Source organism: Saccharomyces paradoxus, chromosome V (genome assembly GCF_002079055.1).
Source record: "Saccharomyces paradoxus chromosome V, complete sequence".
NCBI classification, from domain to species: Eukaryota; Fungi; Ascomycota; class Saccharomycetes; order Saccharomycetales; family Saccharomycetaceae; genus Saccharomyces; species Saccharomyces paradoxus.
Genome location: NC_047491.1, coordinates 386232 through 398789, shown reverse-complemented (window position 1 = coordinate 398789; position 12558 = coordinate 386232). Strand labels below are relative to the sequence as shown.

The following is a 12558-nucleotide window of genomic DNA, read 5'->3' as shown; positions in this document are numbered from 1 at the left end:
TTCTTATTCTTCATTCCTCCTTATTTTAGCTTAAGGTTTCTAAAATCGAAATTTTCGTGAGTGTATGAAGCGGTTGGAAATGCAGACGAGATAGTATCAGGTTCTTTAGTACTATAAACACGTTGCCTTATGGAAGAAAGTAAGTTACTTTTAGAATCTGTGCTTTTATCCGCTTCATTGTCCGCATAGTGAGAGCTTATACTTGTGTTCCAAAACAAGTCCATTACTTGATTACCGTATTCGTTAGATACGCTTGCATTCAAACCATCACTTACGGCGAAGGTGTGGTAGTGCACATTCTGCTGTATTCCTTCGCTTTTTTCCTCTGCCGGCTTTGGATTCTTGTAGTACAAACGTGATGACTCCATGTTACTATATTTTACTGATTTTGCAAATTCCCTTTCTGCTACTAGATTTAGCAGAAGACAAGCTGAAAGTACGTAGTTATATACGCCTGATTTATTTATGGACCAATTTTGCGCTGCTCTTTCGCAAGATCTTCATTAATGTTCATTCGAGGCCCTCCCCCTCATTTATTAAACCCCGCATTGATGTGGTTAATAACGAATAATTGTTTGCCCAAGATGGTACCTGCCACACTAAGGAGGCCGGAATACCAATAAATGAAATAGGTTATAGGTTACGATAGTAGTACAATTATCGATTATTCTCTAATTTTTGAAACATAAAAGCATATAAAAAAAGTAGAAAAGTATGGTCTTTTAGTCCCTTGTTCTAGTGTATTGTAAAAGCTGGAAAAGGTAACAATAAAGAGGCTCGTAGAAAGACAAAGGGCAAAACACACATATACATATATATATATTTAGAATACAGCTATATCCTCAATCTCCCTATTATCTGTAGAACCATCCTAAAACCAAGATAAGAAGCGCAACCAATATGAATATACCCATGCTGGATGATTCATTTTCTGCAGGTACGGTAGCGGTTTCCTTTATCTGGTTCTTTGGGGCCGGAGTGCTGTTGGAGGCTTGCTTCTCATTTTCATTAGAAACGGTTTCCTGAACGACAGGTGGGACCTCTTCTTTCTTTATTTGGACGGGAGGTTGAGCTTCCGGTTCAGCGGGGACCTCCTTTTCATTTACCACAAAAGGCTCTTCCTTTGGCTCACTGTCTTGGGCTACTGGTTCAACGGTTTCTTTGTTATCCTGTATATTCTGGTTCTGTGGTGGACGTACATCTGGACTTATCAAGTATTTAACTTTTATCTTTTTAGAGATAGCCTGTTGCTTAAACTCAGCCTCCAAGTCAGACCAAACATCTGCAACGGCCTTGCCATTGAGGTCATAAGGAGAGGGCAACGTGATAACTAGAAACTTGTCACGGCACTTAAAGTCTCCCGCAGGCTCTTCAGTCAAACCCAGAAAGATGACCTGGACCTGAATTGTTTCGCCCGGAGCAACAACTGCGGCGTTTGGTCTTACGCAATAAAACTTTGGAGCTGTGGTCTTGACCTTAAATGCAATGGTCTGGTCTGAATTGTTGGAAATACTAGCGTATTCTGTCGATTGCTCCGTTAATGGAGACTTATACACCAACACGTCGGGGGAAATTTCAACAGCAGACATACTTGAGTTCGCGGAGATTGTATAATATCTTTCTACTACAATGCTAACACAGAATGTGCGTTAAACCACATCACACAATAAACAATGCACTTTGCTACTAAAATCGATTCTATTCACCTTGTGAAAACAACAAGCGAAAAAAAAAAGCGAGGGCGAAAGAGGAAGATCACCACACACGTTTAGGGGATCGGAATGCTTATCTATACAGCAACTATAAGTATATAGAACAACAGATGTTTAAATGACAGACTGCGTATGCAGATCGAAAACCATAGAAAAGAAGTGTATATCATATGGTAGCTAGTATTAGATCAGGAGTGTTGACGCTTTTACACACGGCGTGCGGTGCTGGTATCCTTGCCATGCCGTACGCATTCAAGCCGTTTGGATTAGTTCCTGGGGTGATAATGATAGTGGTATGTGGGGCGTGTGCTATGCAAAGTCTGTTCATACAGGCTCGTGTAGCTAAGTATGTGCCACAAGGGAGGGCCTCGTTCAGTGCCTTGACGCGATTGATCAACCCAAACTTGAGTATCGTGTTTGACCTAGCGATCGCAATCAAGTGTTTTGGTGTGGGCGTCTCTTATATGATTGTAGTTGGGGACCTAATGCCTCAAATCATGTCTGTATGGACCAGGAATGCTTGGTTGTTGAGCAGGAACGTGCAAATCTCACTGATCATGCTTTTTTTCGTGGCTCCTCTGTCCTTTCTGAAGAAGTTGAATTCGTTAAGGTACGCTTCCATGATAGGTATCTCTTCTGTAGCCTACTTGTGTGTTTTAGTTTTGTTGCACTATGTAGCACCATCAGAGGAGATTCTACACTTAAAAGGCCGAATCTCCTACCTCCTTCCACCACAAACGCACGATTTGAACGTGCTAAACACTCTTCCAATCTTCGTCTTTGCCTATACGTGTCACCACAATATGTTTTCGATAATCAATGAGCAGAGATCAAGCCGATTCGAGCATGTGATGAAGATTCCGTTGATAGCAATATCTTTGGCCCTCATTTTATATATAGCGATCGGCTGTGCTGGATATCTGACATTCGGCGACAACATCATTGGGAACATTATCATGCTGTACCCACAGGCGGTCTCAAGTACCATCGGCAGAATAGCGATTGTGCTGTTAGTGATGCTGGCCTTCCCACTACAATGTCATCCTGCAAGAGCTTCTATCCACCAGATATTGCAACATTTCGCCGAGGAAAATGTGACTACAAGTACTACATCGATGGCCGGACTCACTGTTGCTACTGAAAGTTCCCCGTTAATTCGCGATGATTGCCTTGACGCCAATGAGGTAATTGAAGAAGAATCGATTTATCAGCCCAAGGAAACTCCCTTAAAGGGCAAGAGCTTTATTGTTATAACATGCAGCATCTTAGTGGCATCATATCTCGTTGCGATTTCGGTATCCTCTTTGGCCCGCGTGCTGGCCATTGTAGGGGCCACAGGCTCCACTTCTATTTCTTTTATTCTTCCCGGGCTCTTTGGCTACAAACTAATAGGTACTGAACACAATACAGCCGTGCCATTGACCACGAAGCTTTTCAAATATACAGGCCTTGCCTTATTTATCTGGGGACTAGTAATCATGGTCACCTGCCTGACCGCAGCTTTGAAGCTAAACTAAATTAGCAAGATTGTACTTATTCATTTTTTGCTATCTTCTGTCCCTCTCCACTTCATACGTACATAGACCCTTGAACCTACATACCCGCGTAAGAAACTATTAATAACCTAGCACCTGCGCTAATTCAGAAATTCTCAATCGCGTTTTACATTTCCAACGCGTTTAATCTATTTACACAACCAACAGCTTTCGGAGTCGGGCTTTTGCTTCATACGTATTATAAAAATTTCAGCGATTGCTGAAATATGCAAAGAATACAGGAGCACCAATAAAGTCATTGAGCCTCGTTTTCTTTGAGGTGTCATTGTCTAGCATATCAGCTTTCTTTGCTCAACAAAAGCGTTAAAGGGAACTGGCCTGTTATTCACTGTAGCCAACCTAATAGTTTGAGAACAACGTTAGACGTTAAAGATCGACGCCATTTTTTCGAAAAAGACCAAGAATTACGTTTTTAAAAAATGTCACTATCATCCAAGATAAGACCTACTCCTCGCAAAACTTCACGTATGGCCACCGATCATTCTTTTAAAGTGAAGAACTTTTATGCTGATCCTTTCGCTATATCATCAATTTCACTGGCAATCGTATCGTGGGTCATCGCCATCGGAGGCTCCATCTCATCTGCATCCACAAACGAATCCTTCCCACGTTTTACTTGGTGGGGCATAGTGTACCAATTTCTAATTATTTGTTCCTTAATGCTATTCTATTGTTTTGATTTAGTCGATCATTACAGAATCTTCATTACCACATCTATTGCAGTGGCATTTGTGTATAATACAAATAGTGCAACAAATTTAGTTTATGCGGATGGTCCCAAGAAGGCTGCTGCTTCAGCCGGTGTCATCTTACTTTCAATCATAAATCTGATCTGGATTCTGTACTATGGCGGCGATAATGCTTCACCAACCAATAGATGGATTGATTCGTTTTCTATCAAAGGTATCAGGCCTTCGCCATTAGAGAATTCTCTTCATAGAGCTCGTCGCAGAGGGAATAGGAACACAACACCTTACCAAAATAATTTCTATAATGATGCTATGCGAGATTCAGTTTACGCGACGCAATTTGACGGATATCCACAGCAGCAACCTTCACACTCAAATTACGTATCTTCCACAGCACTGGCTGGTTTTGAGAATACCCAGCCAAATACATCAGATGCCGTGAATCTTCATTTAAACACTTTACAACAACGTATAAATAGTGCAAGCAACGCTAAGGACACCATTAACAATAACAATAATCAAACCAACACTAATATGGGTAACACATTTGATACAGATTTTTCAAATGGGAATACGGAAACTACTATGGGAGACACTTTGGGTCTGTATAGCGATATTGGTGATGACAATTTCGTTTATAAGGCAAAGGCGTTATACCCATACGACGCAGATGACGATGATGCTTACGAAATCTCATTTGAACAAAACGAAATTCTACAGGTCTCTGACATTGAAGGCAGATGGTGGAAGGCAAGAAGGGCGAATGGTGAAACAGGTATTATTCCGAGTAACTATGTTCAACTAATCGACGGTCCAGAAGAAATACATCGTTGATGAATAACAATCTTATTGCATTATGAATTCCCGCTTCAAGAAAGAGGAGGATAATAAAGGCATGTATGACATGACTCTACACAAGCAATGCTTCAAAGAATATAGTTCTGTAATTATAGGAAAAATCATTTTTATGTATTATGTTTACTCTAGAATCTTCACAACGAAAAAAACTACCACTTCACTGAAATATTCTCCAACAATGTCTATATGCACTCTCATGTCATTGACTTGGATTGGATTGTTTATATTAATATTTTAAAAGGTTACATAATGATTTAAAAGAATTTTCCTGGAAATTTTATTTAAACAACGACACCAGAGTTGGAAGCAACTCTTGGCCATAAGTCGGCACATTCCTTACCGACTGGACCAGTGATGGCGGAACCCTTCATTTCACCCTTAGGATTGGCGATGACACCAGCATTGTCTTCGAAGTACAAAAAGACACCGTCTCTTCTTCTCCAAGACTTAGCTTGACGGACAACAATAGCTGGCATAACCTTCTTTCTCAATTCTGGCTTACCCTTCTTAACAGTGGCCATAACCATATCACCTAAGGAGGCGGCTGGTAATCTGTTCAATCTAGAACCAGAACCTTTGACGGCGATGATGTACAAGTTTCTGGCACCACTGTTGTCAGCACAGTTCATGATGGCACCAACTGGTAAACCTAACTATTTAAAAAAAATGCGAGTGCCACATAAAGGTGACCACACAATTAATCTGTTAGTAAATCAATCCTATCTTGATGAGGATGGGCCATCAACACAAGATATATTTCCTTGGACATGAATGATCCTACAACTAGACTTCTGGGAGCTTCTGTATTTCACATAGAACTTCCACATGTCATAACAAAAAGTAACGTTTTCTCTGTTGTCAGTTGGAAAGCATTTAATTAATGCTGTAAGGGTTGAAAATGGATTTTGCTATCCGGATGCAGGCATGGAAAGACCACTAAGAATGATTCCTGCACTTCCGCTTTCTGGCTCCCCACTATATTCATTCACTGACTATCACACTCTTAAACATTAATTATTTTGGTTGTAACATTCTTCCCCGGAAATATATTTCATAGTTGCTTGTTGGCGACATTTTTGCGTATTTTAAATGGGTTTCTCCACTTGTTTCGGTTTTAACATACAGAAATTCTGAATTTTGTACCTTGAGCACCGTTACCTGACATTTTTGCTGTATTATTATCGTGATTTCTCGATTTTTTGTGAAATAATAATATATTATATCTATCCAATATTCAAAATCTATATACTTCTTGATTATAACTCTCTGTCCAACTGAAAAGAAACTATGATTTCCTTCCAGTCTCAGAGCAGCAAACCCGGGCGGAACCGTACTGGTTTCAGCTTTCCCACCCAAGTGAAAGATCGTTAGTTACTGTCTCTGCCTGCGCCCAGCGTACCAGAGGAGACTCAGTAGCTTCCGGCAGGGAAAAAGAAGCGTAAGCAGAAGGTGCTCTCGCCTTGCTCATGGTTGAAGAGGGCGGTATCTCGTTGAAAAAAAAAAGTCTTTCAAAAAACAGAATGAAAAAGATTTGGGTTCTACAATAATGTACGGATGTATACAATGGGAAGAAAAGAACTGTTTTCTACACATATTCGTATTTAGGAAATTACAGGAGAGAAGAGATAATATGTCAGAAATCAGAGTACTTGGAAAATTGCTAAGCACAACATTTTTTCTTCCATTAACCATACCTCTTTTCCTATCGAGCCAAAATAAAAGCCAGTTAAGCAACAAACGAGTAAATTAATAACGCCTTGTATGATAAGAAGGCCTGACAATCAAAGTCCAGAAGATGAAAACCTGCGAATTAAAAGGGTAAGAATAGAGTCAGTTGAGCGGAACAACGAAGAAGAGGAAAATTGCATACCGAGAATACAAAATACCGTCATAGATAACCACCACAACAGCCCAGAAGCAGTAGTGGAAATCGTTGGAGAGAGAACTCTTGAGAATGCTTCTGAAGAAGAGGAAGATCTATCCCTGTTTAGGGCGCTTGAAGACGGCTCAGGTAGCGGTCATAACACCACTAACAATGATTTCAGAAATAATGACAGGGGAACAGCGTCCAACGAAGGCCTCGAAGCAGATTCTAGTAGTAATGCCGCACTAACGAACCATGACGAAGAACCGCACACAGTTGAGCTCCTTTCACAAACAGCAAATACTTCGAGTGCTTCCCCAACGCTGGAAGCAGCACCGCCAGCAACGAACCCCGGAACGAACAGCAAGGAACAAACTGTTGATTTAACTACAGACGCCATAGACTTAGACGCTGAAGAGCAGCAAGTGTTGCAAATATCAGATGACGACTTCCAGGAGGAGACCAAAGAAGTGCCCAAAGAGTATGGTGCAGCCAAGGACTATCGTTGCCCAATTTGCTTTGAACCTCCAGAGACTGCGCTCATGACCTTATGTGGCCACGTGTTTTGTTGTCCATGTCTGTTTCAAATGGTCAATAGCTCCAGAACCTGTAGACAGTTCGGCCATTGCGCTCTTTGTAGAAGTAAAGTGTATTTAAAAGACGTGAGGCTGATTATACTAAGGAAAAAGCAAGTCAAGAAAAAGGTGAAAAGCTAGTTGTAAGTGACCGAGTATTCTCTCCGTTCGCATGTGTTTTACAGATATATTCACAAGAAAAGGAGTCTATGGAATAGCTGGATTCCCTTAGGTGATGATAGTTCCCTATCAGTAGAATCCTAATTTCTTACCTTTTTACTTCTTGGTTATTGATAGCTTTTCTGCTAAGATAAAAAAAGTCCGAGAAATTTGGACCATCTACACAAAAATGGCTAGAAATGGAGGAAAGAGGACAAAGGAAAAAAGGCATTAATCGACACGGAGAAGTATATAGCTATCCCCATACCACTGTGTAGTGGATACACAAACGAAGAATAATAAAAGAAAGGGGAGTCCCAACATATAACTAGAGCTGAGCGTATTACAGAAAAAGAAAAAAATTCAAGATCATTTGGCACAGCATAACTAAAATTCAAAAAATTACTTTTTTGTTCCTGCAGCTACTGTTTTGATTCGAGTTGTATTTTATTGCTTATGGCTGTTTCAAATATATGGCAATCGTACTCTTCCTCCAATATACATTGGATTTATCCTCTGTATTCTAACAACAGTCTGCAAAACGTAAAGTCTTCTTTCACAGCGGAAATATTATTAAAAAGAAAATGTAATGATATTCAAGATATGCTTGATGACAGAATGATGGAGTTGTTGCTACAGGGCTCATGTGATTCAAATAGACAGCAGAGTTACCTTCAAGAAATTAGTCCAAGTAGGAAAAAAAAAACTCACGTTAAGAAATTTTTGAAAAAGCAAAAGAAATCAAGGAAACCAATAACGCTGGAACATGGCTGCTTGTCAGGCCCCGTAACTCTGCGTTTCGGAAATTTTGCAGGAATCAGGGATTTGAGAGGTACGAGATGCCTGCTCCACGGCATAAAACATGGCGTTCACCCAAAACCCGGAGAAAGGTGTGCATGCCAGCAAGCCACTCTCTTTCCAAGTCCGTTGACTCGTTTCAGTTGTGACCAGTCGGTTGTACTTAATCGGGCTGCGCCCTCCACACGACTCTATGACAGCATAGCCGATGAGTTTTCATCCTTATATTTTTGAGCATAGGAGAAACAATTCCATAAATAGACTCTATAAGATAACTAAAAGTAGTAAGCCTCTTCTTTACTGACATACACGTTTTCATCGCAACATACATGCAGATGGTAAACGGACGTTCGCTTAAAAGGCGACTCTTCAGTCACGTGGTGCCTTTTTCTCATCGCTCTCCCAGACCGATGCTGTATGAACGAAGAAGGAGAGATTCGTTTTTTTTTTTTAAAAACAAAACTTATCACAGCCGCTATTCAAAGTGCTTAGATTGATGAGGACAAATTCATCAATAAAGTGAGGTCTCTTTATTCAAAGCGTTAAAGAAAGCTGATTTTAGTATTCAGTGTAAAGCTGGCCAATTTTACTCTCTCCTTTTCATCAATAGTTAGCTTCCGATAAACCCTTCCAGTTTTCTAAAGACAGCGGATATTGTTAATTTTTCTTTTGGTATCACTTGTGTAACTCCACTCTGTTTACACATTCTTAGAGCCGTCGAAACAGCCTATAACTGCTTTTCAGTTTTATTTTTTTCCATTTTAGTCATATTTATTGAATCATACCTACTTCTCCGCAGCAAACTTTGAACATATAAAGATGAGTAATGGTAGAGAAATGCCCACACTCTCACAACTCAACACCGCTGTCAGTAGAGACAAAGACGTATCTGACACCTTATCACCGGACTATGACAGCAAAGGAAGTGCAAGTGGGCGTGAGGGTGGCAATTTCCCCATGTATATTGCCATTAATGAGTATTTTAAGCGAATGGAAGATGAACTAGATATGAAGCCTGGTGACAAGATCAAAGTGATAACTGATGATGAAGAATACAAAGATGGCTGGTATTTTGGTCGTAACCTAAGGACCAATGAAGAAGGTTTATATCCGGTAGTCTTCACTCAAAAGATAACGGTGGAAAAAGCTCCGCCTTTGATGAGAGCCAAGTCTACCAAGAGAATATATAGTCCTTTAGCCAATGAGGATCCTCTTCTTTCTAGCACATTTATCAATGAAAACGATTCAAATAGTGAACTCCCCACCCCACAACCAATTGAAACCGCCGCCTCTATTTCAAGAAATGCCAATGTCAAGCTCGGAAGAAACTTGTCTTTAAAGAATACAATGAGCGACATAGACAATGCATTACGTGAGCTTGAAGACGATTCTATAGGCCCACCGGATCGTTTCATCAATTCGAGTAGGGACGAAGAACATAGCATAACCCATGAAACAATTCTATCAGCGACTGATGGGCTGGATGTAGTCGAATCGAACGGTAATCCAACCACGGGTAGTTCTACAGAGCTGTTAAACGGTGGTTTAGAAAAACAAGCCGCTTTAATCAATGGAATTGATACTACTAAACTGAACCCTGTAGAAGCAGAGTTTTGGTCACCCGAAGAAATAACAGCTTATTTTATCATGGAAGGATACGATGTTCAATCTGCATCCAGGTTCCAGAAACACAAAATATCGGGTAAAATCTTATTAGAATTAGAGCTTGTTCATTTAAAGGAGTTGGATATAAATTCCTTTGGAACAAGATTTGAGATTTTCAAAGAAATTGAGAAGATCAAAGAGGCCATTAGAACTAATGGTCGTTCCTTGAATAGAGCTAGTAGGACCAATAACGCTAACGCTTATAACCAATTGATGCCTCCCGCGAACGTTGACCAGAGGGCCTCCTACAGAGGCCATATTAGAAAGACTTCTCAATCATTAGAGGACCTTCCGTCACAACAGAATTTCACTCCCACCTCCAACAATACTAGAAACTCTTCGGCTTCCAAGCACCGGCCTAAATCTTTAGTTTTTGATTCACAAGAAGCTAATGCTAATATCACTCCAGATGTTCAAATTCCTCAAGTCGTAGAGGAAATGGCAGGTAGTGAACATTTGTTTGTTTCCCCGAGAAGGGCACCCAAACCGCCATCTTATCCCAGTCCAGCGCAACCTCCAAAATCGCCTCTATTAAGCAATTCAAGGACATCACCTTCTCCCACCCAACTATACTCATGGCAATCACCTACTTTATCTTACCCAGGGTCTAAAAAGCCTTCTTATATCGATCAATATTCTTCGTCAAATTCTAATTCCAATTCACGTTCTGCACTTTTTAAAAACAATCAAGGTAGTGGGAAGGCGTTGTCACCTATTCCATCCCCCACCCGCAACTCGGTTACGAATGTTGCAAATGATAGTAAAGACAACCAGGCAACGTCCACGAATAGGAATTCTGTGGTTTACTGTGAATATGCTCCTGAATCTCCTTCAAACCGAAAATCTTCTTATTCTAGCAATGAGGAAGAGCAGTTTCAAGAAACAATGAATACGTTTGAAAGACCGACCTCCAGTATTTATGCTGATGGGTCTACTGTGGCATCAATGAATAATGACAAATCAGCACGTGACGAGGAGGGCAAGAAGAAACCAACGAGACACTCCTCCTTATTATCTTCTAAATCAAAAAGTGATTCCAGGAGGAACTCGTCCGTAAAAAGAAGCAGCAGTGCATCACGAACAAGCTCATTTAGGAAAAGTTCCTTTATGCTAAGTCCATTTAGGCAACAATTCACTGATAATGCTCCTCGCACTTCACCAAGTCCTGAAGAGAATGCGATAGCCTCAACGCCCTCAGAAAAAAACAGCTCACCACTAATCGACAAAAAATCATCCAAGAAGAGTAGGTCAAAAAGAAGATCAGTTAGCGCAAAGGAAGCTGAAAATTTCACGGAAGTTGTAAAAGATGATAAAAATAAGAGATCTGCGAGCGAGGCTGTCAGAAGTGAAGCACTCAAGGGGAAAAGCTTGCGTCAAATGACCGCTAGACCTGTAGCCAAGAAAAAGCAAACCTCCGCATTTATAGAGGGTTTAAGAAGTATCAGCGTTAAAGAGGCAATGAAAGATGCTGACTTTTCTGGTTGGATGAGCAAGAAAGGAAGCGGTGCCATGAGTACTTGGAAAACCAGATTTTTCACATTGCATGGTACCAGGTTATCCTACTTTAGTTCCACTACGGACACAAGAGAAAGAGGTCTCATCGATATTACTGCTCATCGCGTTGTACCCGCTAAGGAAGATGATAAACTTGTATCATTATATGCAGCTAGTACAGGTAAAGGCCGGTATTGCTTCAAATTATTACCTCCGCAACCAGGTTCAAAAAAAGGTTTGACATTTACGCAACCTCGCACGCATTATTTTGCAGTAGACAATAAAGAAGAAATGAGAGGTTGGATGGCTGCATTAATTAAGACCACCATTGATATCGACACATCGGTACCAATCATCAGTTCCTATACAACGCCGACGGTTTCCTTGAGCAAAGCACAAGAGATGTTAGCAGAAGCAAGAGAAGAGACCAAGCTAAGGGAACAGCAAATGCTGGAAAATGAGGAAGACGAGGATCAATTTCTATGGGATCAACAACAACTGCAACAGCAGCAACATGATAATAATCAAGGCCAAGCTGATCGCACAATATCAGCGTCAACCCAACGGACTTCCGACGAGGATAATACTATATCCACTCCAAACTTATCCTCCGCTACAAATACCACTCTTGGCTCAAACGGATTTTCCAGCCCTTTCTTACTAGCTTCCGGGTTGTTATCACCTGGAGTGGCTCGCAACAACAGCGTGCGTGGACCAGAGAAAAAGGGTAAATTCTTAACGGAAGATGATTACTTCGGGGATAGCTTAAAACATAAGGCCGACAAACCATAGTTCTGAAACTGTTGAAAAAAATATGTCTCAAGATTTGTTTGCATGTATTAACTTTTAAAGCTATTGTTTTCATAGGCTGAAAAAGGTGGGGATATTTAAGTTAAAAGATGCCGATGGAGGTACGTTCCCTAATTATTCTATATAGTTTTACTCGCCCCGGATTGGGGATTGTAACCATATATAAATTACAAATATAGCTAAACAAAAGATACCGTTAATCTGTATAATGAGTGCTCTTTCGGGACTCTTGCGATTTCAGAACCCTTCTCAGATGTGCCTGATTTGTCGAAATCGCGTTCGCGAAATTGGAAAATATATTTCATTTTTTTTTTTTTGTTTTACTTTTTTCCACTTTAAGATCTACATTCCAAAGCACCTCGTTTGTTTGCTTCGATG

General features: G+C 40.5%; 8 protein-coding genes across 8 annotated transcripts; 5 read left to right on the top strand and 3 right to left on the bottom strand.

Annotated features, from left to right (window-relative positions):
• Window positions 1-20: 20 nt before the first annotated feature.
• Window positions 21-368, bottom strand: SPAR_E01990 (uncharacterized protein; the record flags this gene model as incomplete). The annotated part of the gene is made up of 1 exon (XM_033910051.1): window positions 21-368. One exon carries the CDS (start codon window positions 366-368, stop codon window positions 21-23), a length of 348 nt encoding a protein of 115 aa, XP_033765942.1.
• Window positions 369-854: 486 nt separating this feature from the next.
• Window positions 855-1589, bottom strand: SCS2 (phosphatidylinositol-binding protein SCS2; the record flags this gene model as incomplete). Its single annotated transcript, XM_033910050.1, has 1 exon — window positions 855-1589. One exon carries the CDS (start codon window positions 1587-1589, stop codon window positions 855-857), a length of 735 nt encoding a protein of 244 aa, XP_033765941.1.
• Window positions 1590-1882: 293 nt separating this feature from the next.
• AVT6 (aspartate/glutamate transporter) lies at window positions 1883-3229 on the top strand (the record flags this gene model as incomplete). Its single annotated transcript, XM_033910049.1, has 1 exon — window positions 1883-3229. One exon carries the CDS (start codon window positions 1883-1885, stop codon window positions 3227-3229), a length of 1347 nt encoding a protein of 448 aa, XP_033765940.1.
• Window positions 3230-3687: 458 nt separating this feature from the next.
• SHO1 (osmosensor SHO1) lies at window positions 3688-4791 on the top strand (the record flags this gene model as incomplete). The annotated part of the gene is made up of 1 exon (XM_033910048.1): window positions 3688-4791. One exon carries the CDS (start codon window positions 3688-3690, stop codon window positions 4789-4791), a length of 1104 nt encoding a protein of 367 aa, XP_033765939.1.
• Window positions 4792-5096: 305 nt separating this feature from the next.
• Window positions 5097-5980, bottom strand: RPL23B (60S ribosomal protein uL14; the record flags this gene model as incomplete). Its single annotated transcript, XM_033910047.1, has 2 exons — window positions 5097-5468; window positions 5939-5980. The coding sequence occupies 2 exons, from the start codon at window positions 5978-5980 to the stop codon at window positions 5097-5099; spliced, it is 414 nt and encodes a 137-aa protein (XP_033765938.1).
• Window positions 5981-6576: 596 nt separating this feature from the next.
• Window positions 6577-7395, top strand: SLX8 (SUMO-targeted ubiquitin ligase complex subunit SLX8; the record flags this gene model as incomplete). The annotated part of the gene is made up of 1 exon (XM_033910046.1): window positions 6577-7395. The coding sequence occupies one exon, from the start codon at window positions 6577-6579 to the stop codon at window positions 7393-7395; it is 819 nt and encodes a 272-aa protein (XP_033765937.1).
• A 474-nt stretch (window positions 7396-7869) lies between these two features.
• Window positions 7870-8445, top strand: SPR6 (Spr6p; the record flags this gene model as incomplete). The annotated part of the gene is made up of 1 exon (XM_033910045.1): window positions 7870-8445. One exon carries the CDS (start codon window positions 7870-7872, stop codon window positions 8443-8445), a length of 576 nt encoding a protein of 191 aa, XP_033765936.1.
• A 585-nt stretch (window positions 8446-9030) lies between these two features.
• BOI2 (Boi2p) lies at window positions 9031-12162 on the top strand (the record flags this gene model as incomplete). The annotated part of the gene is made up of 1 exon (XM_033910044.1): window positions 9031-12162. One exon carries the CDS (start codon window positions 9031-9033, stop codon window positions 12160-12162), a length of 3132 nt encoding a protein of 1043 aa, XP_033765935.1.
• Window positions 12163-12558: the final 396 nt, after the last annotated feature.